Source organism: Oryzias latipes, chromosome 17, assembly GCF_053564925.1.
Source record: "Oryzias latipes strain Hd-rR chromosome 17, Olatipes_Hd-rR_3.1".
NCBI lineage: Eukaryota > Metazoa > Chordata > Actinopteri > Beloniformes > Adrianichthyidae > Oryzias > Oryzias latipes.
Window position 1 is genome coordinate 30,917,807 of NC_136253.1, and position 26,429 is coordinate 30,944,235.

Here is a 26,429-nt window from a genome sequence, read left to right on the forward strand (position 1 = left end):
AGCTTTGAAAAACACCAGGGAAAGGAGGAGGAGCAGAAGATAAGACAAAAAAATTGAGGAAAAGCTGGAGCCAAAAGGCTTGACTTGAAAACCAAGTCACACAGGAGGAGCAGAAAGGGGGCGAGGAAAAAATAAACTGTGTCTGGTGCAGACAATAGAGCTGTGATTACATTGTTTTTTTGTTTTTCTTTCTTTCAAATGTACTGGAAACTCTTTTCTGGCAAAGGGTTGACGGTCAAACAAAAAGCACTCTATCTACAGGATTCCGAAGAAACTGAAGCACTGCACACCAGGAAAACTGAGAGGTTTGCTTTAAAATGGAAAGACAAATACAGCACTAAGAGTTGAAAATGTTGTGCTTATTAGATTTTGAGGGGAAAGGTTTTATCTTGATTTTTTTCAGAATGCAGGGCAGAAAAGCTAAATTAGCTTAATTTTTTCCACATTGTCACCATACTTCATGTTGATTTGATGCATCTGGAAGTGCAAAAACGGAGAAAACACCTGATAACTGAGCAATGCACTAATATATTAGACAACGTTTGCAAAGTACAAATTTTATTGATTGGATTCTTCATTGTTTTTAGATGACAGGCTGCTTTACAAAAGCAAAAGAGTGATGGAGCATGCTGCACTGAAGTGTTGCTGCCCTCCTCTGTTGCTAAAAAAAAACTTCCCAAATCTAATGTCTCCTTCAAAAAATAGACATGATGCAAACTATAAAAACCCTTTATTCAGTGAGAAACTTGGTGTTTCTGCCTAAGCAGCCGGGGCGGGGGCTGTTGATGTTTTAAGACACAGTTGGGTCGGATCACAATACTTTTTATAGCCCTCAGTGTTCCTTCCAAAGGACATGCTTGGTCAATTAATTCAAATGTTTCTTGTGAGCTCTTTAATGAGCTGAGAAGGTGTTTATTCTGTTATATCATATGGATATTTCCTCACAGGGATAATGTTATTTCTCCAGACTATATTAGAGCCAAAAAAAAAAAAAACCTGAGTCAGCCTGCAGTGTCTGGAAGTTTTAACGTTATGTTTTCATGATGGTGCCCTACCTGACATTGTCATGACGCTGGATGTAGATTTTGTGAAAGATCCTTTCAGGTGGCTTCAGGAAATCCTCTTTCATCTCCATGGCTACGTTCCTGGGTAACAGACTCATTAGCAGGCGCTCCTGAGTGTACACATGTGTGCAAAAAAAAAAAGGGGGGGGGGGGGGGGGGGTTAAAAAAACAGTTGCTATTTATACAGTGGAAAATTATAAAAGTTTTTAACAGATGAGGTGTTTGCAGCAATTAAAAACAAGTGACAGACAAAAAGGACAAAAATAATTTGGTGTTAAAATGAGTCACACAGCTCACAGTTCAGGAAAAATGCAGGTGCTGCTACCTGTTTCTCGTTCTCGTCCTCCATACGAAGTCTTTCTTCAATGCAGTTGCGGGCCTGCAGGAACGCTTTCCTCTGGGCCCGCTCTGTCAGGATGCGCACAAACAGGCCTGACAGGTTGACACTGGTGAACAGAACTGTGTTGGCAACCAACTGAAAAAAACAGGAAAAAAGTTCACAAGATTTTAGCAATTCTTTCGTTTACATTTTATGTCCGGGATCAGGAGCAGCCATTAGGGAGAAAAACCTTCAAAGATTTCATTTTTACTATTTTAATTTAAAGGAGTTTAGCCATGTGGAAATAATCTCATTGTTTAAAGTTAAGTTGTGTTCTGCATTGGTGCACAATACGTATATGTGAAATCTAATTTTTGAGCCAAAAAAAAATTTCTAAAAAAACTTTTTGCAGTGAACGTTAGTGGGGGAAAAAATGTGGGAAAATTAAAACGAATAAAGTAAATATTTCACAAATGAAAGACTGAACAGCAAACAGTTTCCCACACTGGAAAATAATGAAGAGGACACAATCCTGATACCTCTTGCTGCAAAGAGATTAATAAGCTAGTTTTATTGCATATGATCATCTGAGGAGCAAGCTCTAATTGTTTTAATTAGGAAGCGTACTGTTTTTGTCACTGAATTTATAGAAACTGTTTTCTCTGTTCTCTGAAAAAGACAGCTGCTGCAGCATGAATGCTCCTAACCTTGTGCAGGACACAGCTTCCCTTTCCTGGAGCGAGGCAGCCTGATCCTGACTGATGAAGCAGTCACGGTCCTGTGATCACGACCAAAATGTTCACTCCATTTAATATCTAGCGCAGAGGTAAATAATGGATTCTCTTGAGGAAAAAAAATAACCTGCACTGACAGAGTTTAAAAATGTCAGAGTCAATTGGTTTTAAAATATCCACTCTTGTTCTTATTTAATGAAAGCAAAGTGTCACATGCATAATAAACTAACACATTAGTTTGAAGTAGAAGCTTTTAAATCTTCATATTGATACCCTGACAGCACTTTTGTTTTATGTATTTTACTATTTCTTCTTTTATTTTCACAAATTGAGGAGTGAACACAAGGATGTGGGTGATTGGTTCAAGACCAGGATGTGTGGGGTCATGCCACGCAGCTCATCTCTAAGCTTAATGGATTAGCTATCTCTGGTTGTCCAGCTAACGCTGTCCTTCATGAGGCTAAAGCGTCATCTCAGAGCTCCTGCCACCCGGGCATGTTGAATCGATTAAAATAGGCCTGCAGTTTAATACTCAATTCCTCACAGCTGATGACAGTCGGGAATGTGTGTAAACGTTGAATAGAGAGAGGGATGCAGTAATTTCAGTTGTGAGAAAGTGCACATTTTTGCCCTCTTTTCCCACATCTAAATCATATAGGATGGTGTATCTGTCTCCTGTGTGTCCCTGAAGTTTGCCCTACTTCTTTTCCTTGAATTTAGACATCGCTGTCGCTATGGCCTAGCTCAACAGAAACTACAAGTGTGATCTTCTACTTCGATAGGAGGCTAAAGAGAAAATCAAATGATCTTGATTTCTCTCTGTGTTTAAAAACAGGTTTTTGATCTAAAAATATGTCGAATCGTTGAGGGTTGTATTTGATCCTCATATGCTTTTGTCTGTTTTAGAACCAGAGCAGCTTGTTAGCAGAGCAAAGACGCCTAAAGACTTCCCAGCAGGGAGCTGTCCTTGGTGCTGAAATGAAGTCCGATTTGTGCGCCTGTGCCAGGACGCACAAATGCAAACAAACCCTGATCACTGCGTAACAATACTTACCGTTCTCCACAGTTTCTGTGTTTTCACTGTGACAGAAGTGGCGGTCACAATTAAGTGCGAGATGGAAACCATCAGTCCGAGCAGCACAGCCAAGAGCGTCCGCACAGGCAAAAGCGCGTAGGCGACGAAGGTGACCAGGATCAGCTGCCACACGCCCTGCTCCGGGGAGGTCGGGGGCTCCATCCCCATCGCCCCCAGCGAGAAGGGACAGCACAGGAAGGAGAAAGTGAAGCCGAAGAGCAGCGTCAGGTTGACGATCTGCTGGAGCTGAGTCACTTGTAGATACTTGACATTAGTTACGATGAAAAGAGAGAGGAAGATGACACAGTGGACCGGGTGGGACCCCTTGGAGATGGTAAGGCTGGGGCCGGACAGCAACTCCACCACGGCCAATGTGAAGGACATGAAGATGAGGACCGCCAAGGCTTTGAGAGTGGAAGTCTGCTCCAGTTTAAGGTTGTAGTTCTGGAAGAGAGACTCAAGTTCCTTGCAGTCGAACTCGTCCTCGCACGCGATGGTGGTCAGAGGGACGCCCGGCGGACAGTGACTTCTCTTCCTCCTGGTTTTGACTTTCTGAAACGGTATTTCCTCCATGTCAGTGCCATTCATAAACTGAATACCTGCACACAGCTTAGCTCAGACGGAACACGGAGATCTGACGCCGACGCGGCGCTGGAGGCAGAGCGTCCCAGACAGAGGAGGCTGGCCGGTGGCCACGGACGGGCTCCGCACTATCCACAGGTTGGACGGTAGTTTCCGGAGAGATCAGCTCGCCAGCAGCTCTGCATTTCCACTCTTTCAGTGAAGGAGCAGCAACATGGATATGGCCGCTCCAAAAATGTCAGCATCGGTTTGAGCCCAGCACGATGAGCAACGCACGCTACGCGCAGTTCTGATGGGAACAGATTTTTTCCCTTCTTTTTTTTTGAGGGGCTCAGATTGGATCACGCCTGCGCATTAAGAAGAGAAGATAAGCCACGTCCGAGCTACTCGACAGTCAAGACGAACTGATGAGCGCAGGAACAGAGCTTCCCACGCCGCTCAGTCAGACAGCAGCACATCATCATCACCATCATCATCATCGGCCATAGAGTCTTCTCCTTTTCCACCTGCACATCACAGGTCTCCATCATTAAAATATTTGCAAATGTTCAGTCTCCTCCACTCAGTCTTGCGCATTAAGATTAACCCTCGGCAGGAAATCACCACATTTGGTTGGCACAGTCGTGCGTGCCATCCACACTAAAAGCGACCCCTGACCAACAACCTTTTGGCATTCAGGGGGTGGTGTCTCATTCATTACCGCGGGTAGATTAGTCACCCGTCCCTGGCCGCCGTTGCCATGTCCAGTTAGAGCCGGAGAGGGTGTGAGAAAGTGACAGGTGGACGGACAAATTCCAGCTCCTGACCATTCCCGGTTTGCCTTCCGTCCTTCCAGCAATACATCTCACAGTTTTACTGGTATTGGCTCAGCTTTTCTGTCACTCATCTCAAATTTGTGTTTTAAAAGTGTCGGGTTAAGAAAAAGCAAAACCTATATGAAGTCTAAAAAAAAAAATAGATCAAAAGTTTCTGGACAGACTGTAAAAATTACTTTTTTTTGTTTTTTACATTTTTCTTCCTCAGATGTGAGCAATACTCCTAAAGAACAAAAAATTACTATAACAATTATTACAACAAATAGAATTTTCAGCCCAAGTCTGCAATGCCTTATTTTCACCTTTCTCTTTTGTATGCCTGCCATGTCTGTGTTGTCTGTCTCTGCCCCCTGAGAGAGAGATGTGGGTCACAAGATAGAGGTCACTTTGCTCCAAGTCTTATAATTCCAAGTTTTGGTTCAAAGGATTTGAGATGCAGATTTGTGTTGTAATCCATGTTGTCATCAAAAGCCATTAGTGGATAAATAAACAAAACATCTTTGTTTTATTTTTCCACTGATTTTTTTTGTCAGGAGTTACTCTATTCTTCATGCAACACCTTCACAATAAATCTCGCAGACTGTTGCATTTTTCCCGGAACACATCTCATAGTTTTCCCAGTGCATTCAGATCACATTAAACAGTTCTGTATTACATTTTACTTGGGTTGCAGTAATCTTTAAGATTCTGTTCAAACCTCAGTTTTTGGCTCACGGATTGGTTTCAGTTCGACTTTTGACTTGTGAATCACGAAACAACAACAAAGAACAAAACGTTTAGAAAAATCCTTTTTTAATTTGCTATTAAGCGAGAACCAAAGGAGAAAAATATTTCAGTTGACTCATAAGCTGGATGTAATGTAATTATAAAATAAATTATACCTTCTTAAATTTAGATCAATACGTGTTTGACACTTTACGGTAGACCTAATGCTTAGGGATGCAACGATTCACTTTCCCCTTCAATTTGGTTCAATTTTAAACTGAGAATTGTTAGATCCATAGATTTGCAGACTGCCATACTTTGTAAAGAAAAATTGAGTGTTGAGTTTTGTTGGAGGATTTTAGGTCAGTATCTGTCCCGATCAATGGAACAATGAATCGTCCAAATCTGTCCAAGAGGTTTAACCAGACTGAAGCAGCTGGTTTCTCATTTGAGATCTGTTTTTCGCTTTTTTCTCTGTACATTCATTAAGCGTGGCTGAGCCCTGATTGGCAGTGGTTTGAACATGTTCACTTATCTAGGTGTATAGGGGTGCAGTGTTTAGCGCTCTCACCTCCCAGCGAGTTCAAATCCCAGCTGGGCCCTTTCAGTGTGGAGTGTGCATGCTCTCCTGGTGCCTGTGTGGATTTTCTCTGGGCACTCCGGCTTCCTCCCACAGTCCAAAAACATGCTTCATAAGTTAATTGATGACTCTAAAATGCCTTTAGGTGAGAATGCACGAATGTGTGGCCCTGCAACAGACTGACAATCTGTTCAGGGAGTGCCCTACTTTCACCCAACAGAGCTGGGTTGGCTCCAGTAACCCCATGACCCCAAAAGGAGTTCAATGTGTTTTGAAAATGGATGGATGAATGACTTTAAAGATGGTGATCTTGTTTCTTTATTGTAATGTAAAAATATGATAATCCCACCATAAACTTTAAAATAAAAGACGCACTGATGATTCACAGCCTGTTTATCATCGCTATATCTCTGAAATACAGAACAAGTTCATACACCTTTAATGCAAAAGCAGCAGAAAGTCATTATAACGGCAAAGAAAAGAAAGAGAAGGTGGATGTTTCAAGTGTGTGGCTTTTGTGGGGATACTACTTTACTCTTGTTCTCATCAAGTGATCATCTGAAACAACAGCCAGGCAACTGCAAGTCCCACCAGTGTGCCGACGTGCTGCTGGTTGTATAATCACACAGTCATTGGCTCAACACCAGCAAATGAAACAACAAAGAAAACCCCAGGCGAGACTCTCGCAGCGCATGCTGTGAATTATGTAATTTCAGATGCAATTACGATGTGCTAACACTAAAAAAAAAGTTTTGTCAGATACGGTGAACACAGATAAACTGCAAGATCCAGATATTTTTAGATTAAAAAAATGCTATTGATGAAACAAGGATAAACAAAACTCAAATATAGCTGAAGCAGATTTCACACAGACCTAAAAACTAAATGATTCAACCTCCAGCCTTCAGCAGGAACCTGGAGACATCCATTTGTCAAGCCTGAAGACACAATGTGTTCATAATTACCAAATCAAAACTGGCCTCAAGGGGTGTGGGTGAATGTGGTGATGGACATCCTGAACTTTTACTTCATCAATCCAGCACAGAGTTATTTGTCTGCTTCAGTACGCATCCCCAGGGGCTGAGAATACTGACCTTTTGGAAGCGCAAAAACATGATAAAAACATGCAGTTCTGGTCATGATTTAATGTTAGTGCACCTCTCCTCTCTGCAATGTGATTGTTATGCATATTTTTTTGTTTTTTACTAATTTTGTTTTTAATTAAATTGAGCTATTTAGTAGAATAATTTTCTCAGGGATTTTATGCAAACAGGCAACATCGACAAACAAAAACTTTTGTTTGTGTCTCAGCAATTATCAAAAGTCCCATTCCAATCATTTTTTGATATATTGTAAAAGTGTTCCCATTTTTTTATGCCATTTTTAGCCATAATCAAAAACTTATATCCTATTGCAGTACATAGTTTCTGCAGAGCGGCAGGAATTTATTAGAAATTTGCCGGGCAGGACTGTTGGCGCATAGTGAGACTTTCTTCATTTTCTATCAACACTTTATCTACACACCTTCTCCCTAGCTTACAGCCCCAACCTAACAATACCGGTGCAACAAGAATGGCAAGCATGAAGACGTGAATGGATCTGCAAGTGGATGCATCGGAATAGAGCGGATCAGGGAAGTTGTGGTTCGCAGATTATTGATTTTACTTAACAACTACAAGCTTTCTGAATTGGTATTTTTGTCTGTTCGTGAATCACAATGATTTGAATAAAGAAATAGTCAGACACACAGTTTTAATCCTAACTTTCTTTAAATATGTCCTCCACGATGAGAAAAAGGCTACAAGAACGTGTTAAAGACACTTTCAGTGGTGTGGGTCTTTGATATTTTTGTAAAAATTAAAGGCATGTAGCATGTTTCTTGGCTTAAGAGTAGCAAACAAAAGAGCAACCAGAGAAATGTGAAACTGTTCATGTTGGGGAAATGTTGCAGTGCACATCCTAATCAACAGCTCGGTAAAAGCAATGCCTTTCACCCCTGATATTACCGTGTTTTCTCACCTGACAGCTTGCTGATTGCAACCTTTTGCTTATCTACCAACTTGGCTGAGTGACTGAGAGAACAAGACTTTACAGATGCATTGCTAATAAGGAGATTCGTACTGTAGAGGCAAATTTGTTCAAAATGTTGTTTGAAAGGAAATTGTCTTTTTTTTCTCTCTCGCTCTACTTCGTGCATTTACACCTCTTCAGGTGTAAATGAGTGTTGAAATGATTTCTGTTTAACAAACAAATCTTGTAACCTGAACTGATTGGAGCGTTGCTATTTTAAGGAAGCCTATTGATATCTGAGTTTGAGCAACCACAAGAGGGATAAAGAAAGGCTAAAAAATAAATAAATCCAGAAGCCAGTTCATGATGACAGGAAGTTCCAGGCCCTGATTTGCTCGCTTTTACACCTTTATTCATGCAAGAGTCAGATGGATCAATAGCCATCAGGTGTGTGAGATTCAAGTGCAGCACCCCCACCTCCAATACGAAATCCTTTCAAAGCTTCTGATAAGTCTTGTAATCTGTGAGAGCCAATGTGTGTGAGCGTGTGTCCAGTCCATGTGCTTTGCACCCTCCCACATTAGTCCTCTTCCAAGGTATCACTTGCGTCACTCAATCTGAGTGCTTAAAGTGTACTAAGCATGAGACAGGCAAGAAGGAAGGAAAGACAATGTGAGGGTGACAGAGAGATACAGAAGACAAACACACACTGACAGATGTGAGAGGATGGGGCTTGTAAAAAAAAAGAGAAAAGTTGTTCGCCATGTAAATGAGCATCATCTCAGCATCACAAATAGCTTTTCTGAAGATTTATCTGCATTAACAAAAACCGTTATGCTGTTTTTAATTTTTACTTGTTATTTTTGCCGACGTTGACTTTGATTCACAAAAAAGAGAAAGAAAAAAGAGAGAGAGGAAAATCCTGAGCTGTCCTGTTTGTAACATGCTGCTTTAGTTTGAACCACAGTGACAGAAGGAAAAGCTTGTGGTTTCAAGATGGACAAAAAAGAACAAAACACAACACAGTCCTAATCTAACTGCTGTGCTCGCATGCCCTCAGTATGGCTGTAAAAAGGTGGTGACGTTATTAATTAGTGTTGCTTTTAATTTGTTATATTAGACTAAATCTGATCTAAAATAATTCATAGTTTGTAAACAAATAGGAATCTGTCCTGTTAGAGGTGTAGCTGCTGTTGCTTTGGTAATGTCACATGATCAGGCGGAGAATTTGTTTCAGCACACTTGATCCCCTGCAGGGTTTTTTGTAATGGTTGGTGTATGAAGAGGATGGGCAGATGTTGAATGCTTCATCTATCAGGCTTAACTGGAATGGTTTTGGAAACCTTAGAATATGTTTTTTTTTTCTTCTTTTTGCTACATACCAGAACTTTCATGTTCAAGAATAAACATAAGGACTTTATTGGCCAAGGAGTATTTATTTATTTTTGTGTATTGCAAATAATGGACCTGGCTCAGTGTCTCCGGGAAATGGTCAAGCTATTAAAGTCTTTTCAGTTTTAGTGAGAAAATAACTTAAAAAGAGAACAGAACAAAGCATTTTTAATCCCCATTTAACAAACAGGATACATAATCTAACATATCTTCCTTCCTTTAGTTATCAACAAATAATTAATAAATGTAGTTGTGGGAAGATCAAAAAACTATACTGACAATTCCAGACTTTGTAAATCTGCAATGTAATAGATTACCAAAATAAAGTAAAAATAAATAATGCAACAAATGTGACATTTTTGCACAGCTCTCAAGAAATATATTGCACAAATTACTGTAATAGTTTAGTAGTCACTACACAAAAAGTAAACACTTAAAAAAAGAGAGAGTTCCTTTTTCTCTCTCTTTTGTTTCTCTCTCCTCATACCGAAAGATTCAATCAGTCAACTTTAATAAAAATGGATCAAACTCTTTACCAAACTAATTACTTTATGTGTCTTTTACCCTTGGTCTAAACTTACTGAAGTGTAGATTCCTGGAAAGATTTGCGACCTTATGCTCTTGCAGCCTCTCAGTCATGCAGGTCACAGTAATCCCAGGAGCTTAAGTTGAAGGTATCTTAATTTATTCCCTGAGAAGACAAATGATGTTTTTAGTTTATGCTGTTAGACCATTAGATGTTTTCACTCTTAATTAAGTTTTCTCTTTGCAAAGAGGTTGAATTGTGTAAAACACATCAATTTGTTCTACTCTTAAGAGAAACAAAATGTTACCATCCCTTCCAATCCATCGTCTTGCTCGGGCTTGCAAAAATAATTTTTGGTCTAGAAAATCAATCGATTAATTATAAAAAAATCTATCTTTTAAGAGAAACTATTGACAGTTAATCAAATGAAAAAAACCCAGAAAAGTCATTACTTCTGAAGTAATTTTTCAATTTCTATTAATTTTTTAGGAAATAATTTATTTTATTATATAAATTTGAGACTTGGTTGCATTACTTATTGTGTGAAAAGTTTTTTTTGTGACCAAATAAACTTGATTTTAAAATTAATTTTGAAACATAAATCGTTGGATCATTGGAAATCAAAGTAAATAATACAATTTTAAATCCTATAGGAATAATTAAAATATTTATAACAATTATTTTGTCAGTGAGACACACTGGCTTAGACCAGGTGGTCTATGCCTTAGATAGCAAAAATCCTTCAAAAGAGACAAACGCACAACTTCTCGCCTGAAGAAAAAACAGATATAAGAAAATAATGGCATGAGACACAAATCAAGACATATTGAAACAGATAAAGGAGTCAGTGGAGCTAGTCAGTTAACAGTAATCACTGAACAGAACAGATCAAGGAAACAGACAGGTAGACAGAGCGGCCTGATTTAAATGATAGTCAACAAGTCCTGGAAAAGCCTGGTGTTGAATAGGAACTGGTAACTGAAGAAACAAACAACATTATGCAGGCAGGGCAGACACAACCTCCTCTAATCTGCACCTCTGTGCTGCTGTTCTCATTGGAGGCGTCGTACAAGGCGGAGCCAATGATCAATAACCAGGAGAAAGTGGCTGTTAGCCTTGATCTTAATTAGTGCAGAGTCAGAGCAGATTAGCTTGCACCTGAGTCCCCGTCTCAGCTTTTCTGAAACAACAACTCCCTCTCGATTAAAAGGCACTGGCATCAGCAAATTCGGAGCAGATTTTGTGCTGCATCTTCACTTTTTGTCGTCTTTTGCAGGACTGGTGAAAGCACAACGAGGGACGGCTGGTTTTTCAAAGCTGATTATGCAGCAGCAAAAGAGTGACAATAAAAATTAGGAAAGCCCCCATGACAACAGAGGGGGATTAAATGTCAATGAATGTAACAGTAGCCAGGTCATCGTAAACAAACAGAGTTCAGGAAAGGATGAGGAAGGGGAGATTAGTATGCAATGCTGTTAGTGTGTTTGAGACCGTGTGCGCAAGAGTTGGCATGCAAGCAAGATACACACTAGTCTGCACTCTGGAGTTGTGAATTGACAGCAGCTAAAAATAGACAATACCTAAGCTTTCATAAGCTTCTGATGTCCTGTTTTTGTCTGAACCACACGATCAAGGTATTTCTAGAAAATTTACTTTTTTGTAGTTTTAGGTAACTATGATCTGCTTTAAATTGATTTACTTTGGAGAGAATTAAAAGTACAGCAGTCTCTGATAAGTAAAAACACACTGAACCTAACCTTTTGTAAAAAAACTTCTATAAAAGAGAACCAAACCCTGTCTTTGGGTTATTTTACTTTAAGCATAAAAATTCAAGAAAATAATCGAAATTTCAATTTAATTATATTTAAATAGCCCAATATCACAACACAGTTGTCTCAACGGGCTTCACACTGGTAATTGTACAAAAACATAAAATCAGTTATAAATACAATACCTGATTGTTAAACTAAACTAAACTAAACTAAACTAAACTTAACTAAACTAAACAGACCATGCTAAAGTGGGCATCCCTGACCTTAGTGAGGAAAAACTCCCAACAGATTCTTCCCAAAAATCCACAACTATTTTTAAATTGGAACATAGTGATCACTTTTATCTCAAAATGTACGATCTAAAAACATTCTTATCATATCAAACACTATTTTTATAGTGTGACAGGGATGTTATTTGAACATTGTTTCAATGGACTACAGGATATAATTTATACACATCATAAAAATAATTTAGATCCCTAACATATACATGTTGCAGAATCCCATTTCAACATCAATATGATTTAAACTTAAATTAAAAATTGCCATTGTAACTCATATCTTCTTCTTTCTCTTTCGGCTTTTCCCATCAGGGGTCGCCACAGCGAATCATCCTTTTCCACCTCACTCTATCATGGACATCTTCTACCCTAACATTAGCCAACTTCATGTCCTCTGTTAAGACATCCATGTATCTCCTCTTTGGCCGTCCTCTTGCCCTCCTGCCAGGCAGCTCCATCTCCAACATCCTTCTACCAATATATCCACTATCCCTCCTCTGAACATGTCCAAACCATCTCAGTCTGGCTTCTCTGACTTTGTCGCTGACACAGGCAACATGAGCCGTCCCTCTGATGTACTCGTTCCTTATCCTGTCTAACCTGGTCACTCCTAAGGAGAACCTCAACATCTTCATCTCCGCTACCTCCATCTCAGCCTCTTGTCTCTGTCTCACTGCTACCGTCTCTAACCCATAGAGCAGAGCTGGTCTCACCACTGTCTTGTACACCTTTCCTTTGAGTCTTGCTGGCACTCTTCTGTCACACAACACTCCTGACACTTTCCTCCAACCGCTCCAACCTGCCTGCACTCGCCTCTTCACCTCTTTTCCACAATCCCCATCACACTGAACTGTTGACCCCAAGTACTTAAACTCCTGCACCTTCTTCACCTCAGTCCCCTGTAACCTAACGCTTCTACCTTGATCCCTCTCGTTCAGACACATGTATTCTGTCTTACTACGACTGACCTTCATGCCTCTTCTTTCCAGAGCAAACCTCCACCTCTCTAGCTGTTCCTCCACCTGCTCTCTACTCTCACTGCAAATTACAATGTCATCCGCAAACATCATTGTCCAGGGAGATTCCTGTCTTACCTCGTCTGTCAGCCTGTCCATCAGCATAGCAAACAAAAAAGGACTCAAAGCTGATCCTTGGTGTAGTCCCACCTCCACCTTGAACTCCTCTGTCTGACCTACAGCACATCTCACCACCGTCATACTTCTCTCATACATGTCCTGAACTACTCTGACATACTTTTCTGCCACTCCAGACGACCTCATACAGTACCACAGCTCCTCTCTCGGCACCCTGTCATACGCCTTCTCTAAATCTACGAACACACAATGCAGCTCCTTCTGACCTTCTCTGTACTTTTCCATCAACATTCTCAAAGCAAAAATGGCATCAGTGGTGCTCTTACGGGGCATGAAACCATACTGCTGCTCACAAATCTCCACCTTCTTCCTAAGCCTGGCTTCCACTACTCTTTCCCACAGCTTCATTGTGTGGCTCATCAACTTTATTCCTCTATAGTTGCTGCAGTTCTGCATGTCACCCTTGTTCTTAAAGATCGGGACCAGAACGCTTCTCCTCCATTCCTCAGGCATCTTCTCACTCTCTAAAATCCTATTGAACAACCTTGTTAGAAATTCCACTGCTGTCTCTCCTAGGCACTTCCATACCTCCACAGGTAGGTCATCAGGACCAACGGCCTTTCCGCTCTTCATCCTTTTCAGGGCCTTCCTAACCTCATCCTTTCCAATCTCTGCTACTTCCTGCTCCACAACAACCACATCTTCCTCCCTTCTTTCCCTGTCATTTTCCTCGTTCATCAGCTCCTCAAAATACTCCTTCCATCTTTTCTGTACACTCTCTTGGGTTGTTAGCACCTTTCCATCTCTGTCCTTAATCACCCTTATCTGTTGCACGTCCTTCCCATCTCTGTCTCTCTGTCTGGCTAGCCTGTACAAGTCCTTCTCTCCTTCCTTTGTGTCTAACCTGTCATATAGCTCATCGTAAGCCTTCTGTTTGGCCTTTGCCACCTCTCTCTTCACTCTACGCTGCGCTTCCTTGTACTCCTGTCTACCTTCCTCAGTCCTTTCTACATCCCACTTCCTTTTAGCCAACCTCTTCCTCTGGACGCATTCCTGTACTTCCTCATTCCACCACCAAGTCTCTTTACCGTCTTTCCTCTTTCCAGATGACACACCTAGCACCTTCCTACCTGTTTCCCTGATAATCTCTGCTGTAGTTTCCCAGTCCTCTGGAAGCTCATCCTGACCACCCAGGACCTGCCTCAACTTCTGCCTAAATTCCTCACAAGTTTCTTCATTCTGTAGCTTCCACCACTTGGTCTTCTTTTCTGTTTTCCCTCTCTTCTTCTTCCTGACCTCCAGAGTCATCTTACACACCACCATGCGGTGCTGTCTGGCTACACTCTCTCCTACCACCACTTTGCAGTCATTAACCTCTCTCAAATGACCTCGTCTACATAGGATGTAGTCCACCTGAGTACTCCTACCTCCACTTCTGTATGTCACTCTATGTTCCTCTCTCTTCTGGAAGTAAGTGTTGACTACAGCCATTTCCATCCTCTTCGCAAAGTCCACCACCATCTGTCCCTCCAGATTCCTTTCCTTCACACCAAACCTGCCCATCACCTCCTCATCTCCTCTGTTGCCCTCACCAACATGCCCATTAAAGTCTGCTCCAATAACAACTCTCTCTCCTCTGGGGATACTCTCTATGACCTCATCCAACTCACTCCAGAATCTCTCCTTCACTTCTAACTCACAGCCAACCTGTGGCGCATACCCACTGACTACATTCACCATCACCCCTTCAATTTCTAACTTTAGGCTCATCATCCTGTCTGAGACTCTTTTCACCTCTAGAACACTGTTTACAAACTCCCCCTTCAGAATCACTCCTACCCCGTTTCTCTTCCTATCAACACCATGATAGAACAGTTTGTATCCTCCTCCAATACTACGTGCCTTGCTGCCCTTCCACCTTGTCTCCTGCACACACAGTACATCTACCTTCCTTCTCTCCATCATGTCTGCCAGCTCTCTGCCTTTCCCTGTCATTGTGCCAACGTTAAGAGTCCCTATTCTCAAACCTATGTTCCTGCCTTTTCCCTTCTCTCTCTGGCCACGGACCCTTCTGCCTCCCCTCTTTCTTCCACCAACAGTAGTCAAATTTCCACCGACACCCTGTAGGTTAACAGCATCGGTGGCGGTCGTTGTTAACCCGGGCCTCGACCGATCCGGTATGTCTAAAGTGTTGTGGATGATTCGCATGGTTATTTTGGCAATTTTTTACGCCGGATGCCCTTCCTGACGCAACCCTCTCTATTTATCCGGGCTTGGGACCGGCACAGAAGTTACTGGCTTGCAACCCCTGTGGCTAGATTGTAACTCATATACAAAGGGCATTTATTGTTCAAATATATGATGCCAAAACTGCACATTTACATCGCGAGAATAACCAAGTGATTTAAAAAAATAATAATAATACTTTATTTTGAAGTAAGGAAAACCTTCACCAAGCTTGGGTTAGCTTTTTTTATTTACGGTACTTATAGAAACTTGAGTGTAAAGTTATTCTTGGTCTGTGGAAAAGGACGGGATCTTCTTAAACCTCTGAGACTTTCTACATTTGGTGATGAAATGTCAATGGTTGCAGGGGACTCTAAAGTGCTACTTCCAACAGTAAGTTCCATAAAAGCATAAACCTTAGGGTAAAAAAAAGAAAATGAATGTTCTAGAAATAAACAAACTAATATTTGAGCAGCTGTGTGAGATTCAGCCAGAGATTTTTGGGATTGACCTTTCTCCTTGTCTGCATAAAGACTAATTGTTCACTGACGTACAAAAATCTTTATGAATATCTCTTATTAAAACCAGAGACTACTTCTTACTATTATTCCACATGGCTGGAAATGCTAAGGAACATCACAGAAAAAAAATTTACATTTCACTTTAGAATTATTTAAGTTAACCAAATGGGATGTATGGAAATTCTTCACCAAGGACGTTGCAAAGTATAGCAAGCCGGATCTTTTGCTGTTAATCGTTATCCAGGATGCACATTAATCTATTAAAAACCTGGAAAACATCCTAAACATTTCCCCTTTTCTGGTTTAACCGTTTCTTGACAGACTGGCAGAAGTGTCTGGAGTACTGTTTCCCTGAATGACCCACTTTCTGCTGACATTCAGTTCTCAGGCAAACGTCCTGACACTTCCCTTTAGTGTCACCTGCCATCGCTCACTTTTCATTCATGGACAGCATACTAGCCTGCTTGCATGATCTCCATTATCAGACGTCATGCTGCTCGTGGAGATCAGTGCCTTAGTCCTGGTGCTCAGTGCTCCTCTGGATGTCGGCTCGTGAATATTATTTCAGTCTGCATGAAATCACTAAAACTCCCAACATCAACTGTTTTCCTGTTTTTACAAGTCTACGTTTTCCTTCAAAGTTTCCAATATTTTTGGAATTCCTACCAGAACAGATTGCAACAAACAAGGTTCAAACTTTTTAAGGAGCTAGTTGTTCACTTTTCAGCTTATCTCGTCAGTTGTTGCCACAGCGAATCAGCTTTCACTGATTCGCACGGCTGATTTGGCAGAGAGTTTTTACGCCGGATGCCCTTTCTGACACAACCCTGTGTTTTCAAGGCACAGAGAGACCCAGATAGGCAGCAGTGCAAAGGGTCTAGCCTAAGGACCCACACCAGACTTTTCAAGGGGATAAACATTAAAAAAATAAAAAAAAGATGGGCCCCTTAAATTTACTAAAGCACATATTTAAATAATTTATCAATGAAAAGTTTATTTTACCACTTTCATATCTTCATATTAGAATGATTTTAAAGAATTACAGGTACCATGTTTTAAAGTTTTTACTCTCTTTTTTTCTAGAGTTAAGGCCCATAGTCTGACAAAAACTCCAATTATTTTGGTTATTTTTAATAACTAAAATAGTATAACTGAGAATCTTCAAGAGAAAACATCACAACAAAGATGTGATAAGAGGCTACTTTAGGAGACGGAAGCAGAAACAGTTGATGGAGGTGAACTGTTGAGCAAAGACATGGATGAGCCAGAGTAGCACCGAAGTAAAACAGGCATGTTGTTGGGCTGCAGTGTGTGGCAAGCTTTGACGCTGTGCAAACTGAAAAATTCATAATGAGAGTGCAGAAACTACAGTGGCCATAGAATGAACCGACCAGAGGAGATTCTCCAGAGACAATGAAGATGGTACCTGTGTGTGCACACTCCTGCAAGTGCTCATGGGAAGTCTCCCCGGTTCCCGCATTTAAATACCTGGCCACCATTGGCAAGACAGGGAAAGGCCATCTTAACCTGCATTTTTGTTTTGATCACAAACTAGCAGAACTTGACATATAATATAAATTATCACATTAGAATCTCTTTATTATTTTTGAAACAACTGCTGCATTTAAGATCTGAAGAAGCAAAACAAAAAAAGACCCACTCTTATAAAAGAATCATGGCATTTTTTGGTGTTTTTGATATGTTATTGTGCCATTTTTCTGACGATGGAAGACATATTTTAAGAAAATTAAGCTCAAACATGTATTTCTGAGTATTTTTCTTCAATCAAAGTGTTGTGACATAAATGTCGTTGGAAAAAAAGCTTATTTGCGATGTAAAAAAAAAAAACGCCAAGTGGGCCACAAGCTCCGTGATCGAAACGGAGCGGGAAAGAAGGCGGAATTGCTCTGTGCAAATGTTTTTTTCTTTTTATTTGGGCTAAAGAATTGTATTATAATCAAAAGACCCCTGGGAACATTTTTAAAACGGCTCAAAAGATGATCAGAGTTTGACTTTAAGGAAAGACAGAAATTGATGGCACAGTTCCATCTCAAAACTACAGGCTATCATTAAACAATTCAATGCCAATGAATTAAAATGCGACAGTTTGATGGTGCAATAAAAAAAAAACAGATGTTAATTCCTCAGGATCAATGCAAGAGCTCTCAAGTCTTTAAGATCTGACCACAGATTTCCATTTTCAATGTGGATTTCCTTTGTTAATGTCCTTGACTTGTTTTCTTTTTCTATTTTTGATATAAATCTGAAGAAGAGTGTGTAACATGTTGCTTCAATCAATCGGAGCCAACAACCATTTTTTAAAACAGAGTTAGTGTTGTGATTTTTTTTAAAAAGTAATGAGTATAAAAAAAACAAATTTCATCTACTGGATTGTTCGTTTCTTTCCTACAATTGTATTTGTGTCATTAAAGCGCATAGAACTTGACAGGACCTGTTAAAGATCAGCTGTGCAAAGAGACAGAGCTTATGTTGATTGATTTCCACTTCAAACTGCATCCATTTTTAGCAGCCCTATAATTGAAGCGGATGTTTGCAAAGCTCATTTGAACGGTAAAAACTGTACCAGTTCGCATTCAGCCGAGTGGTATTTCAATCACACGCTCCACAAACTGCTGCAAGGAGAAATATCAGAGAAAATGCTGATTTGATCATGTTTACCTAAACCAAAAAAAGTCTGTAATATGTTTTTAATTAAATACAAAAAACAAAAAAAAAAAAATTGTTTTTTTGGTGTCCATTTAGTATTTTATTTGAATAATTGCATTGGGAGTAATAATACAATACATTCTAACAAATTATTCATACTGTTTATAGGCAATTAAAATGGTTAAAAATAAGGTTTTGATTTTCCTTTTCAACCAAAAAACAGTTTTCTAAAAAAAACAAATAACACTATAAATGAGCGAATTTCCGATGTTTTTTTTTCTATTTTTTATTGAGATCATCCGAAAAATAGTAATAAACAAAAAAACTATGAGAAGTGAGTTCTGCTGATTCACTCAACAGTGGACTCTGAACACATCGGTAACGTTGATTGATTTACACTTCCGCTTTAAAGCAACCTTTTGGTTAATGTTGTGTAAACAGTTTGGAAAGGCACAGGATTGTTTTTCTACATCAGAGGAGCGCGGATCCATCGGCACCATGAGTTGTGTTCTCCTGCATCACTTTAGAGTGCAGTGTTTCAATTGAATCTCTTACCAGCGTCTGAGCTGAAGGAGAAATCTTCCTACACACTTTTTCCTCCTCAATCTGCATAGTCCTAAATTTATTGCTGTAAATGTGGAGGATGGAGTCTTCCTTCAACTCTATTCCAGTCATAGAAAAAAAAAGTAGGTTCAAGTGTTATGAGATGTTCCCAAGAGAGACATGATTTCAAATTCCTCATCTACAACCTTCAACATTTATACAGGTTATTTCTTCTATGTGGAAAAGAAAAATGCTGTTGGAATCCCAAGGAGTAACAGGCGGATGTTGAGAAGAAAGTTGCCCTGGTGGCTCTTAAAAAGCCTCCGACTCGTGCTGCGCTAAAGCGAGAGGCAGCGTGGTTCCACACGGACCCTGGAAATGATACCTGAACCAAATCGTACACAGACGAAAAACAAGAAAACAGCATGTGAGCCAAGAAATGCCTCATGTGATTACATCTTGGGAGTCAGGAGGGCCCACAGTTCACTTACGTGAAGTACTCGGTTTTTGGTGTTGTGCTCATGTTAAACTCCGCCACAGGAACGCCTCTGGACGCCACCCGGGGGCCAAACATGGCGGCAGGATATACGATAGAAGATGTGCCCACCTGGAGCAGAACATTTTTGAAAAATGAATTAAGTTCATCTCAAACTGTTTTTAACAGGACAAATTGAGCTGGAATAGATAAACTCACCACAAGACAAAGATCACAAATTTCTATTTCTTTTTCCACTTTGGTCAGGATGTGGGAGTCCAGAGTCTCACCAAAAAACACCACATTAGGCCTCAACAAACCATGGCAGTCTCTTTCTTCACACCTTAACAGAAAAAAAAATCACACATTCTTTTGATTAACTGTAGGAAAGTCCTATTTTGCTTGATCCAATCATCCCCCCAGTGGTCTTTTAAGTACAATTTTGACGCTTTTAGCCAAAAACACAGTTTCTGCAGATCTGCAGTAATTCACTAGAAATTCACCTCTGAGTTGGGGGTGGGATCATTGGTGTGGAGCAACCCCACCCCCCCCCTTTCTCTTCCCTGAGGGGAAACACAGCATCATGACTCATGCTGTGTTTGAGGGTTTATTTGTGTAGCTGAGAGCTCGGAAGCAGGGAGTTTGTGGCCCGAATAGCGTACTTTCTCTGTCTTTTTCAAACGTCTTTTTTTTTCTGCTCCTGATTCACAACTATTCGAATGAAAACATACTCCGAAGTGCCATTTTTCCTAAATTTATGACCTCTGTCGTCAGAAAAAAACCACAGTAACATAATAAAAATAAAAAAAACTTTTTTCAAAGTGGGACTTTAACCCTTGTGCTATCTTAGATGACCCCACCCTTACTTTGACGTGTTCTCCCTACCATGACAAATGTGGATAAAGGTGGAAAGATTTCATGTAATCCATGGACACCAGTGAGGTTCACAAATCATCGAAGAGCACTGTCTAGTGGGTCTAGATGACCCCACTCCCAATGTTAAAGTGCCTATGATAGCACAAGGGTTAAAAATAATTCAATCAAAGACAGATTTCTGACAGGATTTCCACCAATTAAAATAATAGTGCAGCACTGCCCTCTAGTGGCAGAAGTCACTCAGTTGAGTTTCTCCAGTTATGATCCATAAAGAAGATTTTAAATTATTGTTTAGCCGTCTGCTAAAAATACAACATTGTTTCGTTCATTAATCAATCTTCTAGGCCAAGCACAAAGGTTTGACATTTAAATAACAAAAGCTTTGTTTCTGATTGTTGCAGAACTCTTTTTCAGTGTGTCTAATACCAGTAGGAAAATGCTCTGCAGAAAAGAATTGAATCCCACCTCGGCAGCTTGTCCACAGGAATCTGGGCATCAGCAACATTTAAGCCTGGTGCTCTGCAGGTAACAAACATGTCAGTCTGTTTAAAAAAAAAGCATTTTAAATGTAGGTGTGAAGCCCACACAGCTGCTTTACCCTTTGCCCTTTAAGGCGGCACATATGGGGCTCCGCTTGTTGACGGTTACTTGACCACAGCTCATGCAGCGCGTCTCCATCAGACTGCCTGCAAGAGGAAACTGTAGGTCAGAGCAGAGTACAAGCTGGCTTTGTCTCATTGAAATAACCAAAAGCTTTGGTCAAAGAACCTGTACTGAACTACATCAGTTTTTTACAGATATAATGTTTAAGCACTGATGAGCTCCAGGGCTAGAGCCAGAGTATTTCCACCTCAACTCAAGTGAACAGGAACCAGCTCAGGTCTGAAGAGGACAGCTGTGTTTTCTAAACTTTCCTTCTGTTTAAATAAATGCAAAAAAAGTTTTAAAAAAATAATAATAATAAAAACTGACATAGATAACAAAATGTGTTCATTAAAAAAAGGTTGTCTGAAGCGAACACAGGCAGAAGTTTCATCAAAATCTAATTTAAATGATTTTTCCTGAGCAGGATTTCTTCAGGATCTTTGAATTATTTAACTTTAACATTTTTTCTTATTTGACAAATAATCTGGACATGATCTGATAGCAACTGGAATATGTAAAAAAAAAACACAATAGGGGTGGGATTACAAAGCTACAAATCAAACTCTACTTGACTCTATTTGATCATGGTTCATGTTTAGTGCATCTAATGTGAGTTGTGTGTGTATTGTATGCCTAACTGCAAATACGTCCATTTATGATTATGAGTAATTACATTGTTGAGAAGAGGGCATCGTCTTTTTTTAATGTTTTCTTTATTTTCTAATCAGTTTATTACTTGATATCTGAAATGAATATGATTTCTGGGTTTTGAAAAAAAAAGTATTACTCCTTGATAGTAATTCTTTAAATAAACCAATAAATCCAATTATTTACTGTGTTAATAGACGAGATGTTCATGAAAACCATGTTTAAACTAATAACACTTTGACATTGACACGCTTTAAGTTTGGCTCCACCACAGGTCACTTTATCTGCAACACTATCTGATTGCGTTAGAAGCATCAAAAGATTGAAGGTTTACTCAAAAAGGTCACCACACCAAGTCCTTGTGATCTATTTGAAGATTATTGAATTTGAAAACTTTTTTCAACTTTTTCATGGAGGATTTCCTGTTTGCTTGATCAGATTATTTATGGAGGCTGATGCTCACCTGATACCTAAACAGCGAATGCATCGGCTTTTATAAATCTATTGTATATTTTAGGCTTTAAAAGCTGAATGTGAACCGAGTTTGTTTTAATGTAAGGGCCTGCTGCTGTCTTAGATTAGAAAGATATTGAGCTGATCGGGAGTTTGAGGGTTTATTTGTGTGGCCGTTTCTCACCATGAACCTTCAGCACATGCTTGGAGCCGGCCTGTCGGTGCAGGTCATCGATGCACTGCGTGATCACGACCACGGTGCGGCCCTGCTTCTTCAGCCGGGCCTCACATTCTGCTATGGCCACGTGGACGGCACTGGGCTTTTTGTCCAACACCAGCTCCCTTCGGTAATGATAAAACTCCCAGACTCGAGAGGGGTTGCGAGAAAAGGCCTCGGGAGTTGCAAGATCCTGAAAGATGCAACCACATGTACTAAACGGTAATAATCAGAGGCAAGAAAGTAGAAAGTGAAAGTACTTGTAATTCGTAAATATTACAGCAAGGACTGGTGGGACCACTAGAAAAAAGCACTTTCCATGCGTGTCAAGAGGGCAACCGTGGCGCTTTTACCTGAGACACCCACTTCCTCCATTTCTCGTGTTCCCCCCTGAAAGTCGGCACTCCACTCTCGGCACTCACGCCTGCACCGGTGATGATTGCTATGTGCTTGGCTTTGGAAAAGACGCTGCGGAACTCAGACATGTCTATGAAAGCAAAAGGCAGAGGCCGACACTTCAGCGTTGCTGTTCAGATCATTTGTAAGATTTCTGCTGAACTATTTCCACTGATGAACCCTACAATCTTAACCATTTGAGCCCCCACACAAATGATTGTAGTTTTACTAATGTACTCTTCCTAAACAATTTAACATGTTATTTAAGCAAATAAGAGTGATTTATAATTCATATAATTGGATGTTAATAAATCAACAATAGCTGTCATGTTTTTGTGAGCCATTGCTCTGAATTTTTCTTCAACAAACAGAGAAACACTGGATTTTACCTGAACTGGGTTTTGCAGACTCGACCGCCGTTCCTGTGGTCACATGGGTGGAGCACATTCGAAGGCCAAGTGAGAGCATGGCGCGATTTTTGAGAAGCATTTTTGCTAGAAGACCAGATAGAGACATTAAGGTCAACTCTCTTCTGTTTCTTTACGGGTTGTTTTTCTTTAAATAGGGATTTGTTTTTGTTACATTATGAAAGCATAAAAATTATAGTCAAAATTATGCGAGTTTTTTTTATGATGAAGGTTAGAATCACATTTTTTATTGTCCCAAAAATACTTTCAGTGTCTTCAAAGATTCATTCCATTCGGATCATTTACCTCACAGAGTGTAAAACAGCAGACGAATCATGACTGGCATTGCTGCTACAAAATGTGTTTAACCTTCTGATTATTTACAGATAGCAGATCTATGCAGGAGGAAATGATTTATCATGTGATCATTTTTGTTTTCTTTGTTTTTGTCTAATTGTATACAGAGGATTGAAATCAACACGTTAATTGGAAAACCAAAGTCCAGCTTAGTTTTTTAAAGTAAAACTCCGAAGTGTACAAATAAAAGTAAAGATATATATTACTAAAGAAGAAAAAAAGTTTGCAATCTTCAACACAAAGGGAGATCCGGGTCAATTTCTCACTCAATAGGAGCCACAAAGTCCGACTTTATCCTCAAGAAAAATAAGCCCCTGATTTGTACCTATGTTTTTGTAACTATTATGATGAATATAAAACTGTTTTTGGCACAAATACAACACAAAGAAAATAGCCTTTTTTTCCCAAAAAAATATGAAATATTCATAAAACTTCCTTTTAAAATAAAAGACACACCTTGTGTCACATAGGATCATATCAATGCAGCATATTAGTAGTGTAATGTCCGCAGAAATATTAAACATAAAACCAGTTTATTTGACCATTTGTGGAGCATCTCAGTCAGAAATCCATAAATCTAACAAACTTCTATTAAATCAGAGCTAAGTAAGTAGGATCCTACGGCACACTTAAAATACTTGAGTTCATTTAAAAATAAAAAACTGCTTTTTAATCCAGCGTACAGTAAGGCTGAATTCTGGTTGTGCTTATTGACCTTAAGTTGGTTTTCTATGGTACACACTTCAATAGTCTGTCAGTGTTTTGTTGACCTGGAACTTGGTGAAGTGATTGGTATTATCCTTCAACTGTTTGCAAAACATTTTTTGTGGTTTTTTTCTTCACTTCTGAAAATTTTGTTTTGTTTTGTTTTTGTTTTTTCTTCGTCCTCACGAAGGGTATCACCTCAGTTAAACACAAATTAAACCAGAGATTGCGCCAAAAAAAAAAAAAAAAAAAAAAAAACGTGCAGAGCAGAACATTTTTACATGGAGTTCGACTCTTTTGTAATCCGTCTTTGGAAACCGATAAGGCCAAGAATGTGAACATGGTCCGCTTTTTAAATCGGTAACTGGATAATAGAAAAAGACATAGTAAACAGCTAACCTAACAAGGCTAACCAATTAGACAAATGTGTTAAAAAAAGGTTGACGTAAACCCTTTCTAAAGGATTAGACCTAATTGTGGTGCAGACATTCTACAGAACTCTTTTTTTTTATCTCTCATTTCGCTTGAAGAAGCTTTTGGTTCCGGGGGCCTACGCAGACACCGAACCTAGGAGAAAACTTGCTTTAAATCTTTCAAACTTCACATCCTCGACGTTCGAAAATCATCGTGAAGTACGTGACTGCTGCTGCTGAGGATAAAAAGCTCGCTGTCACATTACGGAACAACAACCTCTGACTTTGTTCGTTGAGATGGTATCGACAGACGCACATGTTTGTGAACCATCCTCGATTTGTAGCGTTTTTATACTTACTTCGATGTGTATTGTTGTTTTAATGTGAGCTGGAAGCTTCGACGAAGTGTGTTTACCTGTTGTTTACAAGAGATGCCGTAAATCAACGAGTCTGTCGTAAAATGCTCAAAGGACGCACCACGTACGTACGCAGGACCGCTGGTCAATTGCGCCATCTACTGGTCGGTTGAGGTAACTGCTGCCTAATTTGGATGATTCATTCATCCTTATTTTTAAATGTGGTCATGAACCAGCAAATATAATCCAATGAAGCGCATATATATATATATATATATATATATATATATATATATATATATATATATATATATATATATATATATATATATATATATATATATATATATATATATATATATATATATATATATATACAGGTATATCATTGGTAACCTGGTACCTGATTTAATACCATACGGTTATTTCTTTGATTGTCTAACCCTTTTGTAATACATCACACATAAATTATACTTAGCATAATAATAATAATAATTTTTCTAAACTGGAAAATGTATTATCTTTTTTATAAATGCAAGTATATGTGTAGCCTATAGCCTAATATTTTGTAATGTCCTGTGGCGAGATTGAAAATGTTTACAATTTAGTGGCATAAAAAGCATATTTAAATTGGGGATGGCTGTTTCAACCACATAATCATATGTGCTAACCTGATTAGGTGAGCCTAAAGGGTGTGTGCGTTGTAATTAGTATTTTTTAAGTGTCGATTTATCAATGCTTTCATTTTTATTTTCTTTGCACATTAAGATTCAGATTTTTTTTTCTTTCAAACGCCTCCCTGTCTCTCCCTTCTTCCATGTGGGCGCGCGCGCAGCCTCCTCCCCTTCATCAATCGCTGCCTCCCAGCGTGCGCGGCGGTGTGGTTCTGGTTCTGTCCCGGTCGGCCAGCAGTCTCCTCCGGACTCTGGCTCAAATTGATGGCGACCACTTCAGCCCGCAGCTCAGACCGAAGACCGATCAGGAGACTGCGCTCCAAGAGCGATACCCCATATCTGGTGGAGGCTCGACTCTCCTTCAACCTGCGGACAGGTAGGAGCACTGATCCCGCTCTCAGGTCTGCTGGAGGGGCAAATCTCAAATACCCCCAGATCTCTAGTGATGATGATCTGGGAGTAGAAAATGCCTGATTTTATTGTCAGCATCGAAAAACTAATGATGCTACTTTTGCTGCGAACTTTAATCTTTAAACGTGTGAATGCTCTGCTGTCGACACGCGTGGAATGAAGCTGGAAATGATGCAACTTTGTAAGCCGGGATCTGTTGTCGTCAGCACAGAGGAGTCTGTGAACAATCACAGTGTATTTGGTCAGCTCCTGCATGGATTCTATAAGATTTTGCAGTTGCCATCACTGTATTGACTGCTGTTACATAATCAGGAGACGCTCCTACGTGACCTGTAGTAGCTCCAGCTTTGGGTGCTCATGGTGCAGCAAACACAAATGGTCATCTGCTGCTTCTGTGCTGCCTATTTTCTCGGTTTCTCACACTTTAAATCTAAAAAAAATCTAAAAAAAATGGTGATTTTTCCTCAGCCTCCGTCACTCAGCATCCCCT

At 39.8% G+C, this 26,429-nt stretch overlaps 3 protein-coding genes across 6 annotated transcripts in view; 1 reads left to right on the forward strand and 2 right to left on the reverse strand.

Moving 5' to 3' along the window:
- The window catches only part of LOC101166500 (adenylate cyclase type 1), a 38,613-nt gene extending 32,363 nt beyond the window's left edge, over positions 1-6,250 (reverse strand). For both annotated transcript variants that reach the window (XM_023964981.2, XM_023964980.2), the window contains exons 1-3: positions 3,172-6,250; positions 1,390-1,539; positions 1,056-1,174 (exon numbers count right to left, since the gene is read on the reverse strand). In XM_023964981.2, coding sequence (XP_023820749.1) covers positions 1,056-1,174; positions 1,390-1,539; positions 3,172-3,780 — 878 coding nt within the window. In that variant the 5' untranslated portion in view covers positions 3,781-6,250. The remainder of the gene's footprint in view (positions 1-1,055; positions 1,175-1,389; positions 1,540-3,171) is intronic.
- Positions 6,251-18,436: 12,186 nt separating this feature from the next.
- Positions 18,437-25,005, reverse strand: LOC101163111 (NAD-dependent protein deacylase sirtuin-5, mitochondrial). Of its 2 annotated transcripts, none has more exons than XM_004079273.5 (9): positions 24,914-25,005; positions 23,006-23,110; positions 22,574-22,707; positions 22,188-22,413; positions 20,856-20,943; positions 20,723-20,776; positions 19,601-19,724; positions 19,398-19,513; positions 18,437-19,291 (listed from the first exon to the last, which is right to left on the reverse strand). In XM_004079273.5, exons 2-9 carry the CDS (start codon positions 23,103-23,105, stop codon positions 19,219-19,221), a joined length of 915 nt encoding a protein of 304 aa, XP_004079321.1. In that variant the 5' UTR covers positions 23,106-23,110; positions 24,914-25,005; the 3' UTR covers positions 18,437-19,218. The 2 variants fall into 2 exon arrangements, with proteins under 2 accessions (XP_004079321.1, XP_011485206.1); XM_011486904.3 differs by having other exon boundaries at positions 24,858-24,968.
- LOC101166746 (phosphatase and actin regulator 1) overlaps positions 24,889-26,429 on the forward strand; it is a 50,600-nt gene continuing 49,059 nt past the window's right edge. The window contains exons 1-2 of one of the 2 annotated variants that reach the window (XM_078934000.1): positions 24,889-25,028; positions 25,690-25,904. In XM_078934000.1, the coding sequence (XP_078790126.1) occupies positions 25,793-25,904 (112 nt within the window). In that variant the 5' untranslated portion in view covers positions 24,889-25,028; positions 25,690-25,792. Of the gene's footprint in view, positions 25,029-25,686; positions 25,905-26,429 lie in introns of those variants that run through there. The other variant, XM_078934001.1, reaches the window with a different exon arrangement.

What these genes read in the sequence shown, in the direction of transcription:
- LOC101163111 (XM_004079273.5), bottom strand. Translation starts at nt 23,105, where the DNA reads ATGCTTCTCAAAAATCGCGCCATGCTCTCACTTGGCCTTCGAATGTGC. An exon ending in GGAGGAAGTGGGTGTCTCAG is followed by an intron (nt 22,414 to 22,573) that starts GTAAAAGCGCCA and finishes TGCATCTTTCAG; the next exon opens with GATCTTGCAACTCCCGAGGC. An exon ending in TTTGTGATCTTTGTCTTGTG is followed by an intron (nt 19,514 to 19,600) that starts GTGAGTTTATCT and finishes GTTCTGCTCCAG; the next exon opens with GTGGGCACATCTTCTATCGT.